The following is an 11,923-nucleotide window of genomic DNA, read 5'->3' as shown; positions in this document are numbered from 1 at the left end:
TATTACTAATCGTGAGTAAATGTGCTGTGATAGATAAACGATAGGTATGTATTAAGGTACCTAAATTACCGTCAGCTGGTATGAGTCGATAATAATATAGGGATAAAATATTATTGTTTTGTATTATTTTATATAACAAGCATTTTTTTAGCTTAAGAGAAACAAAATGCAACGAAAGCAAATGGTTGACATACTTAGTTATACTAATTAGTTGGTGTAGTAAATTTATTTAGGTTCCAAAATATGAAGGTATTTTTGTTTAGTTATTAGTAAGTACATTTAATAAAAATACCAAAGGTATGCAATATAATTTAGCATTTGTTATTATTTTCAATAAATATATAAAACATAACATCTTTTATTATTTCCTAAATTGAATTATTTAATGTTAATTATGAATAAGAACAATCGATCCTCTTACCGATTTTAGGTACATCCCTACTTTGACAGTTATCTGTTGCTGCTCACTGTCAAAATACCGATTGGTGGTTTGTGTCAACTCACGTTATGATTGTCAATTGACTTAATACTACAGACTACACTGAACTGCTTTGTTTAGTAAATAAATTATTAAAAACCAAAACAAACATAATGGTAAATTTTGTTAATAATTTAGAATGTAATTCGTAAGTTTTAAACTTTCCTCACGCGACTAAGTCACATAAGATCTAAAAGGTATGAATAGTTACTTAAAATTATTAGTAGGAATTATGTATTTTCATATTATTATGTAAACATTGTTAATATTTTCAGATATGGATAATTTACAACCAACAGTGAGTTTACCTCATATCGTTCAGGTTTATCAGCACGCTGTTCAGCCACCACTCCCAAACCAAGACTCTATAAACGACTCCTTAAACTTTCAAAATGTTCTTCAGAGTCAAACAGTCATGTCTTGTCACCAAATTCACTTGCAGAATGTTCAACAGACTATGCATGCTTCAATACCAGGGCCGCAAAATGAGTGTCAACCTATGCATATTACATCCCATGTAATTCTACCCCAAGTGCCACTAATTAAACACTCTTTAAATGGAAGTGTACATCAGCAGTACTATAGTCAGTATAATGCAGTATCTAAAGAAACAACATCAGAGCCCGATCTTACTATTATTGTAAAAAACGAGGATTTGTAAGTTTTTCAATTTATTATGTCTGATCTGCGTAAAAACTATTTAAAGTTTAGTAATTTATTAATTAATTTATTTGTGCATAGTTTATCATATTTTACTATGTTTATTATACATATTTATTGTACAAAAAGTTTTTACTGTTTCCGAATAATACAAATTTTACGTAAAGTACTTACATTTGAAATTAGATTTAATTAATATTAACTAATTTCCAGGTTAAAATCTGAAGTGAGAAATAACATTAATAAAGAGAATTTAACTAGAAGGCGTCGAATACTACGTGTGCCAGACCCTAGCCAGTGGCAAAACAATATTCGTAAAAAAAAATGTCAACAAGGTGAAGCCTATATCAGTCGGAGAGGAAAGCTTGTACCAGAAAAGCAAATTCGTAACAAAAAAGACTGCTTAACTTCTTGCCGTTTCAAGTGCATGGAGAAAATCAATGATGAAGACAGACAACTTTTGTTCAAATCATTCTATTCTCTAGATACCAATGAAAAAAAGTACTTTCTTCTAAATACAACAGAGAGACACTTAATTAAGACTAAAGATAGGCCGTGTGATGGCAAAAGAAACTATACATTCAAATATTTCTTTTATATAAGAACAGATAAGTTTGTTGTGTGTAAAAATTTTTATCTAGGAACACTAGCAATATCTCAAAAACCAATATATAATGTGCATTTAAATAAATCTGAGGTGAATATACCAAAAAGGGACGGTAGAGGTTTGTCTAGTTGCCATCCATTACCAGAGAGAGAAAAAGATAGAGTGAGAAAACATATAATGTCCTTAGAAACAATTGACTCTAAGCCAATAAAGCCATTTTCTTTAAAGCGGCAATATTTAGATTCAAATCTGACTGTTAAACAAATGTATATAATGTATGTAAATGAATGTGAAAAAATTGGTGAATCTCCATTAAAAGAATCTATGTATAGAAAAATATTTAAAAATGAGTTTAACTTATGTTTTAAGAAAGAGAAGGTGTGTGGTAAATGTAAGGGTCCAGTAGTAAAGTGAAAACAAAAAAGATACTATAAGAAGTCCAATTAGTTTAATAATGTTTATTGACGCTTGTAATTTGAGATGATGATGATGACAGTGAAAAGGTCAAAACATTAAATTGTATTTGAGGCTGTATACAGTATGTTTATCTGTGAGTTAGTATATAAATATAAAAACCGTAATACAAAAATTTGTGTAACAGTACTGTAGTTAATTTTCTCCTGCTATTACACTATTTCAGTTTAAAGAAATTTGTGACCCAATAAAAGGATTGTTAGAGTTAGAAAATATTTATATAGTAACTTTTTACAAACATACAAACGAATATTTGTAATATATTAAAGTTTTTTATCTACATTGGTTTCATTTACTTTTTTTTAATGTATAAAGGGCAAACGAGCAGTCACGTCAGTCGGAGTCAGAGGTGCAACACCAGGTCGCTTGCGCAGAAATGTTTCTACTTCGTATAGATACCACCATATTCGTATCGTACCATATAGGTGTGACGAGACTTCAAAGCTAGTCAACAGATTTTTTTCCCTTAAAATAAAAAATATATATATATATATTTTCAAAAAACGAGTTCGTTTGAGTTATGTAGACAGTAGAGGATCTAAATGTATATACTTAATAATTACAAATATTTATTTAAAAGCCTATATTACGACTTTGGACACGGCAAGACAAAAATGAAAATCGTCTCAGAACTAGGTAACTAAATAATCACAAATTTCTAAAATGCCAAAACAAACTTTATTATATAAAGCAAATAGTTATTGCATTGAATATTAAGCAATCTAACAAAACATTCATAAAAATACGCCTGATAAAACTTTGAGGCAAATTGTTTTCTTCAATGAAAGTTGCTTAAAAATTCAGAGCAAAATTAAGTAATTTTATTCCCGTTTTCATGTGTTCAGTTTACTGACACGGCACTGCTAATACCGTGCTTTTATTCTAAGATGCTTATCAAATGTATTTTCCGTTAATGCCCACAATATAATATACTTATTGAAATCATCACATTCATAGACACATAATTAATCATTATTCTTCTTACGTTCTAAAAATAATTATCACAAAATATTGTATTATTTATATCTTTATATCTGTTGTTAGACTTTCTATTTTATCTGTGCAGGTATCATAACGCAGACTAAGTCCTCTCCAGCATCAGTCTTCAGTTCCCATTTCACTTCAACGGTAACTTGTGGGTACGCTTTGAGTACTGTCAATGTTGTTTTGTATGCTTGCTTTTCGCCCGCCTAGAAAACATATATAATTATTTGTTTATTAAGTATTACATTTTTTTTTTGTACTATTAATTAACAGCAACCACATTGCACACATAACTTTAATGCGTTTCGTTAATTTCGTCTCTACTCTTTTAGGCTTGGTTTTTATACGTAAAAAACCACAATGTATTTTACGGTATGAATGTTTTATAATAACATAAATCAGACTTACTGCAAAGTACCTACGTGAAACGGGACAGGTTTATCTTGAATAAATAATTGTTTCAAACAAGCGTGTTTGAAACAAATTATTTATTTTTACCAAGTTTTATAAGTATATCTCTTGTATATCTTGATAATACTTTAGTCAACACTAAGCCACGAAATTTGCCTACCTTAAGCGGGCAAGTCAGACCGTTGCCCTTACAAGCGTCAGGCTGTGAAATCGGGAATGGAACCGGCAAATTCATGATGATCCCATGTACTACTGTCTCAATCGAAGTAACCGCTTTAGCTGTAACATTAAATATAACCTTTTCACAGGTGTGATGACGCTTTCTTATGGTAAAACTATTCGTAAACATACAAAAATATAAATGATGTATAATAAATGTGCAATGGTGATATAAATATAAAGCGATACTGATTATTATCCAAAATAGTCTCTCCCACCATGTCGATTTTTGATAACCAATCCATTCTTATTAAAAATATAGTTTTTAGTTTTTGTTGATCATTTACACGTACAATTCTTTTTGATGTTTTTCTTATATTTGCTTCTGGAATCCTGTGCCTGGTCTTTAGGTACATTACGTTAAATACCATACTTTTTAGGTCCAAGAATTGATGATCACTGGCTTTTAGTAAGATTTTAAAATGATAAAATAAATGTATTTACATTGCCCCATATCAGAATAAACTTGACAGACAATTCTTGCGCCCTCCACTAAAACCTATCTAGCTAGCTATAGCTATCTTACCTTCCATCAATTATTAAGAAAAACACATAACTACATAGTTTTAATAAATACAATATGACTGATTATAATTTTCATGGATTTATGATATATGATATACATACAAGGGGTAAAGTCAATGCTGATTGTGGCATTGGTATTCCTCTTCAGAATGCAGGTCTTTGCATCTATAGAACAGCCACTGACGCCCACATCATGGATAGTAGCCGTCGAACCTAAAATATAAAAAAAAACATTAGGTTCTTGGTTTAATTTATTTTGATTTTTTACACAATATGGTATGGCATAGTATAGGTCTGTTATCTAAAGCTGGCGGCTTCAACACATTTAAACTTTGTGCATGTGTAGTGTCTGTGAATAAGCGCGAGGCGTGACGTCACGCCTCGCGCATCATGAAAAGACTGTCCGTCTCTCGCGTTCGGTCAAGCTTATAAGCAAGCTTAGTATAAAAGAGACAGTTATTATTTTGCTTTTGCTACTGTTTATAAATACATGTTGATCTTTTTTCTCATTATAATTTTGTCTAATATTTAGAAAAAAATGTCTTATGAAATAATTGGTTCCGGCAAAACATTAACAGGACAATCTCGTGAAATAGTGTACAATGTTTTTAATTATTTTAAGCATCTTTACACGAACTACTCTTTTACGTTCTTGGTCGGGCTTAGAACTTTTGTATCCACCCTCGTATGCACATAATATTTATATGTATTTGACATATTTTTATTTATTTACAACCCACCCAACCTTACTAAAACCAGAGTGTATTAAAAAAGTCATATTTTTTAACATACTGTATAGTGAAATTGCATTAGTGTGAGTAATGTAAACGCGCCAGCTTTCGATAACCCACCTATGTAATGGTAGCCATTACAGATTACTCCAATGTGGCAACTGTTTACATTTATGTCACATTCAAAACAATACGTACATATATACCTACAAAAAAAACAGTATACAGTAATCGATTGAAATATTAAAAAAAGTGCGTGCGTACAAAGTATTCAAGTCAGAAGTAAAACTTCTTTGGCAAACTAATTTTTAAGTCTTGTTCATAATTATACAAATCTAAACTTTAGATTTCCGAGACTTAGAGGGAAGAAAAATGAAGATATGTTAGGAATTTAATTGTCATTAAAATATTAAGTTACGAAAATTAATATAAATTATAAATTTAATTTTTTAAATTTATTTCTTCGATGATAAAAACACGTGGCATTTTCATTTACAATTCGTCATTTGAGGTTTCAATAAATTATTTTGCATAAAATATAAAATTTATTCCAAACCAATTCGACTTAGGTTCCTTCAAGAAAAGAGCGTATCAATTATTGAAAGACCGGCAACGCACTTGCGGGCCTTATGGCAATGTGGGTGTCCTTGGGCGGCGGATATCTAAATATCAGGTGAGCCTCCTGCCCGTTCGCCCTATATTATATTAAGAATAATTCCATGAGTAATAAAACATAAAAGTTATTGTAAAACTTTGTAACCCCTTTTATAAAAAATATTAATAAGTATTTTTGTAAGAAATGCCTTCAAAGAAATGCCAGGAAAATTAAGGATGAAGAAAGTTTTGTCTTAATTCATATTCATAGGCATTTAACAGACAATTAAGCTACAAAGTAAAACGTTTTTCTAATCATTCTCAATATTTTATAAGAAATTGCTATCATGAATTTCTTTAAAGTAATTTATATCAATTGCTTGAAAAAAAAAAGTACATACAAATTTAATTTATTTACCCAGCATAAGGATTAGCACCATAACCTAAAACCAGAAACGTAATAAACTGGTTATATTTTTATAGAACAGGGGGCAAACGGGAAGGAGGCTCATCTGATGTTAAGTGATACCGCCGCCCATGGACAATTTCAATGCCGGAGGGCCCGCGAGTGCGTTGCCGGCCTTTTAAGAATTGGTACGCTCTTTTCTTGAAGAACCTAAGTCGAATTGGTTTGGAAATACTTCAGTAGGTAGCTGGTTCCACAGTAGTTAGCGCAAGCAAGCAAAAACTGCCCTATAATATTTATTCGATGTCGATTTGTTCGATTTGATAGAGGACAAGTCTTTGTTTTTAATTTATATTATTATTATTGATTACTAAACATAAACTAATAATAATAAAATAATATACATTGAAATAAATAACGAAACTTAACATAAACTAAAATATATCATTAAAAGGAGTCCCTTTAGGCAAGGTTCCGAAGATACTGGCAGCGTTCCCCCTTTGAATTGCTATTGCTATATAGAATTGCTATACATTAATTATAGACTAATTCTTTGTCCGAGGTAGCTGCCAGATCTTCGGTCTCCTGTGATGTCGACAAAGATATGACTATGTCATAGATGATTGTATTTCGACAGATTTCGTCATTAAGTAACATTTTTTGATTACTTAAGATGTCATGTGGAACATGGTGTAATGGTTGCAGCTCCTTACAAACGTTGTGTAAAAAAAACATGGCGATTAAAAAACAGAGGCGGAGAGTTTGTTGCCAGTTCTTCTCTTCCGTTCTCCGCCCTTGATTTGAGACCTGGCACTAAATGTAAAGTTAGAAGCATGACATGACATATATTTACGTGGAATTGTTGTAAGTAATACCTCGTTTTATGTGAGTTTTATCAAGGATTTACTTGATCTCTATTTGGATAATTCGAAAAGGTATGTGAGACATTTTTGTGTCATAGATGATTGTATTTCGACAGATTTCGTCATTAAGTAACATTTTTTGATTACTTAAGATGTCATGTGGAACATGGTGTAATGGTTGCAGCTCCTTACAAACGTTGTGTAAAAAAAAACATGGCGATTAAAAAACAGTGGCGGAGAGTTTATTGCCAGTTCTTCTCTTCCGTTCTACGCCCTTGATTTGAGACCTGGCACTAAATGTAAAGTTAGAAGCATGACATGACATATATTTACGTGGAATTGTTGTAAGTAATACCTCGTTTTATGTGAGTTTTATCAAGGATTTACTTGATCTCTATTTGGATAATTCGAAAAGGTATGTGAGACATTTTTGTGTCATAGATGATTGTATTTCGACAGATTTCGTCATTAAGTAACATTTTTTGATTACTTAAGATGTCATGTGGAACATGGTGTAATGGTTGCAGCTCCTTACAAACGTTGTGTAAAAAAAAACATGGCGATTAAAAAACAGTGGCGGAGAGTTTATTGCCAGTTCTTCTCTTCCGTTCTACGCCCTTGATTTGAGACCTGGCACTAAATGTAAAGTTAGAAGCATGACATGACATATATTTACGTGGAATTGTTGTAAGTAATACCTCGTTTTATGTGAGTTTTATCAAGGATTTACTTGATCTCTATTTGGATAATTCGAAAAGGTATGTGAGACATTTTTGTGTCATAGATGATTGTATTTCGACAGATTTCGTCATTAAGTAACATTTTTTGATTACTTAAGATGTCATGTGGAACATGGTGTAATGGTTGCAGCTCCTTACAAACGTTGTGTAAAAAAAAACATGGCGATTAAAAAACAGTGGCGGAGAGTTTATTGCCAGTTCTTCTCTTCCGTTCTACGCCCTTGATTTGAGACCTGGCACTAAATGTAAAGTTAGAAGCATGACATGACATATATTTACGTGGAATTGTTGTAAGTAATACCTCGTTTTATGTGAGTTTTATCAAGGATTTACTTGATCTCTATTTGGATAATTCGAAAAGGTATGTGAGACATTTTTGTGTCATAGATGATTGTATTTCGACAGATTTCGTCATTAAGTAACATTTTTTGATTACTTAAGATGTCATGTGGAACATGGTGTAATGGTTGCAGCTCCTTACAAACGTTGTGTAAAAAAAAACATGGCGATTAAAAAACAGTGGCGGAGAGTTTATTGCCAGTTCTTCTCTTCCGTTCTACGCCCATGATTTGAGACCTGGCACTAAATGTAAAGTTAGAAGCATGACATGACATAGCTCAGTTTAGGCTTTTATTTAGCCGTGTTGGTCTCGTGGCTTCAGTGTGCCACTCTCTTCCCTGAGGTCGTAGGTTCGATCCCAGGCACCAATGGATTTCCTATGGTTGTATTTAAGAGTCGCTGGTAACATGAGGCTTTGTTTTGAAGACGTGTGTCAGGCTCAGACGTCTAATCACCTACTTGCCTAAGAAAAAACAAATGACCGATAAAGAAATCTGAGGCCACTGGTTTTAATAAAAAAGCCAATAAAATCGTAGTGATAAGCTTCCAAAAGGCTGTTCAGGTACTTGATACTACTTTATTATATCTTTGGAAATCTTGAAAATAAAAGATCTTTGTTTGACTTTATATGATTATCAGATAAAGAATGAAAGAAAACGTGCTGATAATCGTTGAGAAATTGATAAGATATTATATTTACGTGGAATTGTTGTAAGTAATACCTCGTTTTAAGTGAGTTTAATCAAGGATTTACTTGATCTCTATTTAGATAATTCGAAAAGGTATGTGAGACATGTCATAGATCATTGTATTTCGACAGATAGTCATTTTGTAACGTTTGTGTTTTTTATCTGTTTTTATCTGATTCAAATTGACGACTTCACCAACTTATTATTATTAAGCCTTTATTGCTGACACCCAGTATAACTTAACTTAATCTAATACATCAGATGTGTTTGGTTTTGGTAATCAGCGTTACAAAATTAATAATTAAATTAATTAATTTGCGTTAATTGTCCTGTGACACATATGCCTCTTCCAACTGCTTCCATTATTTTCTTATCTTAGCTCTTCTTGCCCAAGTTGTGCCTCCTATTCTATTTATATCGTCTACCCATCTCTTTCTCTGTCTTCCTTTTACCATATCGTAGTTGTCTGTTATAATTTTATCCGGCTATCTCTCGTCATGTGCCCGGTCCAGCGCTATTTGCCCTTTTTTATTTATAATGTCCTCCACTTTGATCATTAAAGTTATTTCTTCTGCTATTTTGCGATATCTCAGTGTTATACTCACCATGCCAACTATGTATGAGTTTATAAATAAACAAAATCTGCTTAATTCGCCAAGTTTTACCTAACTTCAACACAAATTATGCATGTGTTGACATTTTCTAGCTTATCAAAAAACTATCTGCTTTTTTGCACTTTGAAATTATTTAGCACTAACAATTTAGTTTTCTTAAAAATATTAAGTTGTCGTTTGTTTAATGTTATTTTTCTTTTTTTATCCATTAATGTACTTTATTGACGTTTTTTGTTTCGTATATTCTGTTTATCAATATAATCTGTTTTGGCTTTGTATATTGTATTGAATAATATGAATGTGTAGCTGTAAGATGACTTATAAATAAATAGAATAAATGAGTTGTTAGGAATGTAAATGAGTATTTAATAAATACTTTATAATACGATTAATTATATGCTATTTCTATAAATGTTGTAATTACCTGCCCTTATGAATATATTCTGTTGTTTTTGTCTGTACTATAATTAATTATATCAAACGAAGTAAGTCTAGCTAGTGGATATATCTAAATTTAAGGAGGTTATCCGATTGACCTGTGTATATTCAGTGGATATGTTTTATTTAGGCTATCCACGCGTGATAAACTTTGTTTACCACGAAATTCTTGGAAACAAAAAGTCATATAGTCACCTCATAATAATTTACTAAGATCCATATCTCATTTACATAAATCATAAAAAAGAATTATATATAATTTTATTACTAAGTTGAGGCACCTGTACGGAAGTAGACCTCCTTTTTCTTGTTTTCCAATATACTTACCTACTATGTATATATTTTTTGCCGTCAACATCAAAATTTTGCGAACTCGACTCTTTTGGCCTATCAAATGTTAGGCAAGGCAGCAATCATGAAACCGTTTTCTTCCGTTTAATTATTTTATTTCTTTCTTTTAAGTTTCAAAACACGTGTTGTGATGACGCGGCGCTTGAGTGGGTCGTGCCTTTGTTTCCAATGCCATTGTAATATACTATACCTACTCGTATTTAAAGAAATCACACATAAGGTAAAACAGTCTATGTCTTCTTAAAATCGGTTCTATACTCTTTGATATACACCCATTGACCCAACAGACTATATTTTTCGAGGGAACGTGAAAATATTTCATTTGACCAACTTTTTTGAAGTCTGTGTTAATTTATCTGAACCAATTTATTACGTTTTATGAGTCATTCAGTGAATTAAAGAAATCTAGGTGTGAATCTAGAAATCTAGAAGTGCTTATGACAGTTATGAAAGGAAAACTTGAGTATTTCGGACACATTATGTAACTACAAAAAATACGAGCTCCTTCAACTAATCATACAACTTAAACTAAAAAACATAAGACAATGCTTTAGTCAAAGCACCAAGTCATTCTTTAAAAATTAAAGTAGCCATGATGATCGCCAACTTTCGCAAGGAGATGGCACTATAAGAAGAAGAAGGTGTACTACAAAGAACGGTTTGGTGACTGATACACAATTTAATCTTAAAATAATAAACCCTGAAGAAAGGCACACAGTTGTCAGTCGATAAGGAAAATATAAGTATGGAAAGAAACAAGAGGTTGGACTGATAATATAATAACAAATATTAGGTTTTTTCAAATACTACACAATAGGCACAAACAATCACTAATAAAATTATAAAATTGAGGGCGTAACTAATACATACTCGTAATTGGCAAAAAGGTTATCAATATAATCAAATTCAAAATGCGTCTAGTATAACCTAAGCAAAACAAAAATATATTTAAACATATTTCCACGATATAAGTATTTATCGTTTATATTTTTAATTGGCGTTAATGAACGTGTAATGCGTAATATATTTCTGTCTGAATCAGAGTACAGAGGTTAAATAATAATGTGTACGTTATCAAAACTATTCTCATTCAGTCAATATTATTAGGTTAATATATTTTGTTTGTCATTAAACAAATGAATGTAACCAGTTACAGAAAGTGTAGGATTTGTTGTCAAAGTTCAACAAGCATCCGCGCTCATTTACTCTTTTCTTGAATGGTTCTATTTATATTATATAATCGTATTTATTTATAGAAATCTGTACATAATATATATCTTCATCTGCATCATCGCAGTGGTGGAAACTCGAGAACGTGGAATGGTAAACAATACGTCCTAATTATTATTAAAATGTTATTCCACTCTACAATTACATATGCTGTTGTATTAATAACAGGTACCGCATTGTTATACGCAATAATGCCTCTAGCATACAATTAACTGATTACTAATGAACTAAAACCTCTTTACTTACCACAATCCGAATAAAACTTAGCCTGTGCACTGGCCACTAACAAAGCGACGAAAAAATAAAACATTTTTAAATCTTTGGAAAATCGCGCGCTAACGAATTGTTCGACACGCGCGTTCACACTGGTCACTGACGATAGGATGGGCTCACGAGTCACGACCTTATGCTTCTTTATGCGTCCGCGCCGGTCAAAGAATATCATTTTTTTGTATCAGTTCATTGAACGTTAACATAAATTGTTTGTAATCTGTACCTTTTGGGACGAGATTTAAAAATAAATTCGTAGATGGTGATACTTAAATCAAGTAATTTAAAATAACAATATTG

The 11,923-nt window shown here is 31.6% G+C and overlaps 2 protein-coding genes across 4 annotated transcripts; one reads left to right on the top strand and one right to left on the bottom strand.

Annotated features, from left to right (window-relative positions):
* Positions 1-515: 515 nt before the first annotated feature.
* Positions 516-2,224, top strand: LOC125051545. Of its 3 annotated transcripts, none has more exons than XM_047651937.1 (3): positions 516-672; positions 752-1,135; positions 1,352-2,224. In XM_047651937.1, the coding sequence occupies exons 2-3, from the start codon at positions 756-758 to the stop codon at positions 2,157-2,159; spliced, it is 1,188 nt and encodes a 395-aa protein (XP_047507893.1). In that variant the 5' UTR covers positions 516-672; positions 752-755; the 3' UTR covers positions 2,160-2,224. The 3 variants fall into 3 exon arrangements, with proteins under 3 accessions (XP_047507893.1, XP_047507894.1, XP_047507892.1); XM_047651938.1 differs by having other exon boundaries at positions 516-675; positions 748-1,135; XM_047651936.1 differs by having other exon boundaries at positions 517-675; positions 754-1,135.
* A 307-nt stretch (positions 2,225-2,531) lies between these two features.
* LOC125051548 (ecdysteroid-regulated 16 kDa protein-like) lies at positions 2,532-11,742 on the bottom strand. The gene is made up of 4 exons (XM_047651942.1): positions 11,600-11,742; positions 4,461-4,571; positions 3,775-3,893; positions 2,532-3,409 (listed from the first exon to the last, which is right to left on the bottom strand). Exons 1-4 carry the CDS (start codon positions 11,661-11,663, stop codon positions 3,269-3,271), a joined length of 435 nt encoding a protein of 144 aa, XP_047507898.1. The 5' UTR covers positions 11,664-11,742; the 3' UTR covers positions 2,532-3,268.
* Positions 11,743-11,923: the final 181 nt, after the last annotated feature.

The sequence above is a fragment of the Pieris napi genome, chromosome 8 (genome assembly GCF_905475465.1).
Source record: "Pieris napi chromosome 8, ilPieNapi1.2, whole genome shotgun sequence".
NCBI classification, from domain to species: Eukaryota; Metazoa; Arthropoda; class Insecta; order Lepidoptera; family Pieridae; genus Pieris; species Pieris napi.
The sequence above is the reverse complement of the archived record's forward strand: the minus strand, read 5'-3'. Positions and strand labels throughout refer to the sequence as shown.

Excerpts from the sequence above, each read along its gene's own strand:
- LOC125051548 (XM_047651942.1), bottom strand. The coding sequence starts at position 11,663 with ATGTTTTATTTTTTCGTCGCTTTGTTAGTGGCCAGTGCACAGGCTAAG. Across the intron at positions 3,894-4,460 it reads CAGCATTGACTTTACCCCTT|CTAAAGCGGTTACTTCGATT; the intron begins GTATGTATATCA and ends TTAATGTTACAG. Across the intron at positions 3,410-3,774 it reads GTCTGACTTGCCCGCTTAAG|GCGGGCGAAAAGCAAGCATA; the intron begins GTAGGCAAATTT and ends TATGTTTTCTAG.
- LOC125051545 (XM_047651937.1), top strand. The coding sequence starts at position 756 with ATGGATAATTTACAACCAACAGTGAGTTTACCTCATATCGTTCAGGTT. Across the intron at positions 1,136-1,351 it reads ATTGTAAAAAACGAGGATTT|GTTAAAATCTGAAGTGAGAA; the intron begins GTAAGTTTTTCA and ends ACTAATTTCCAG.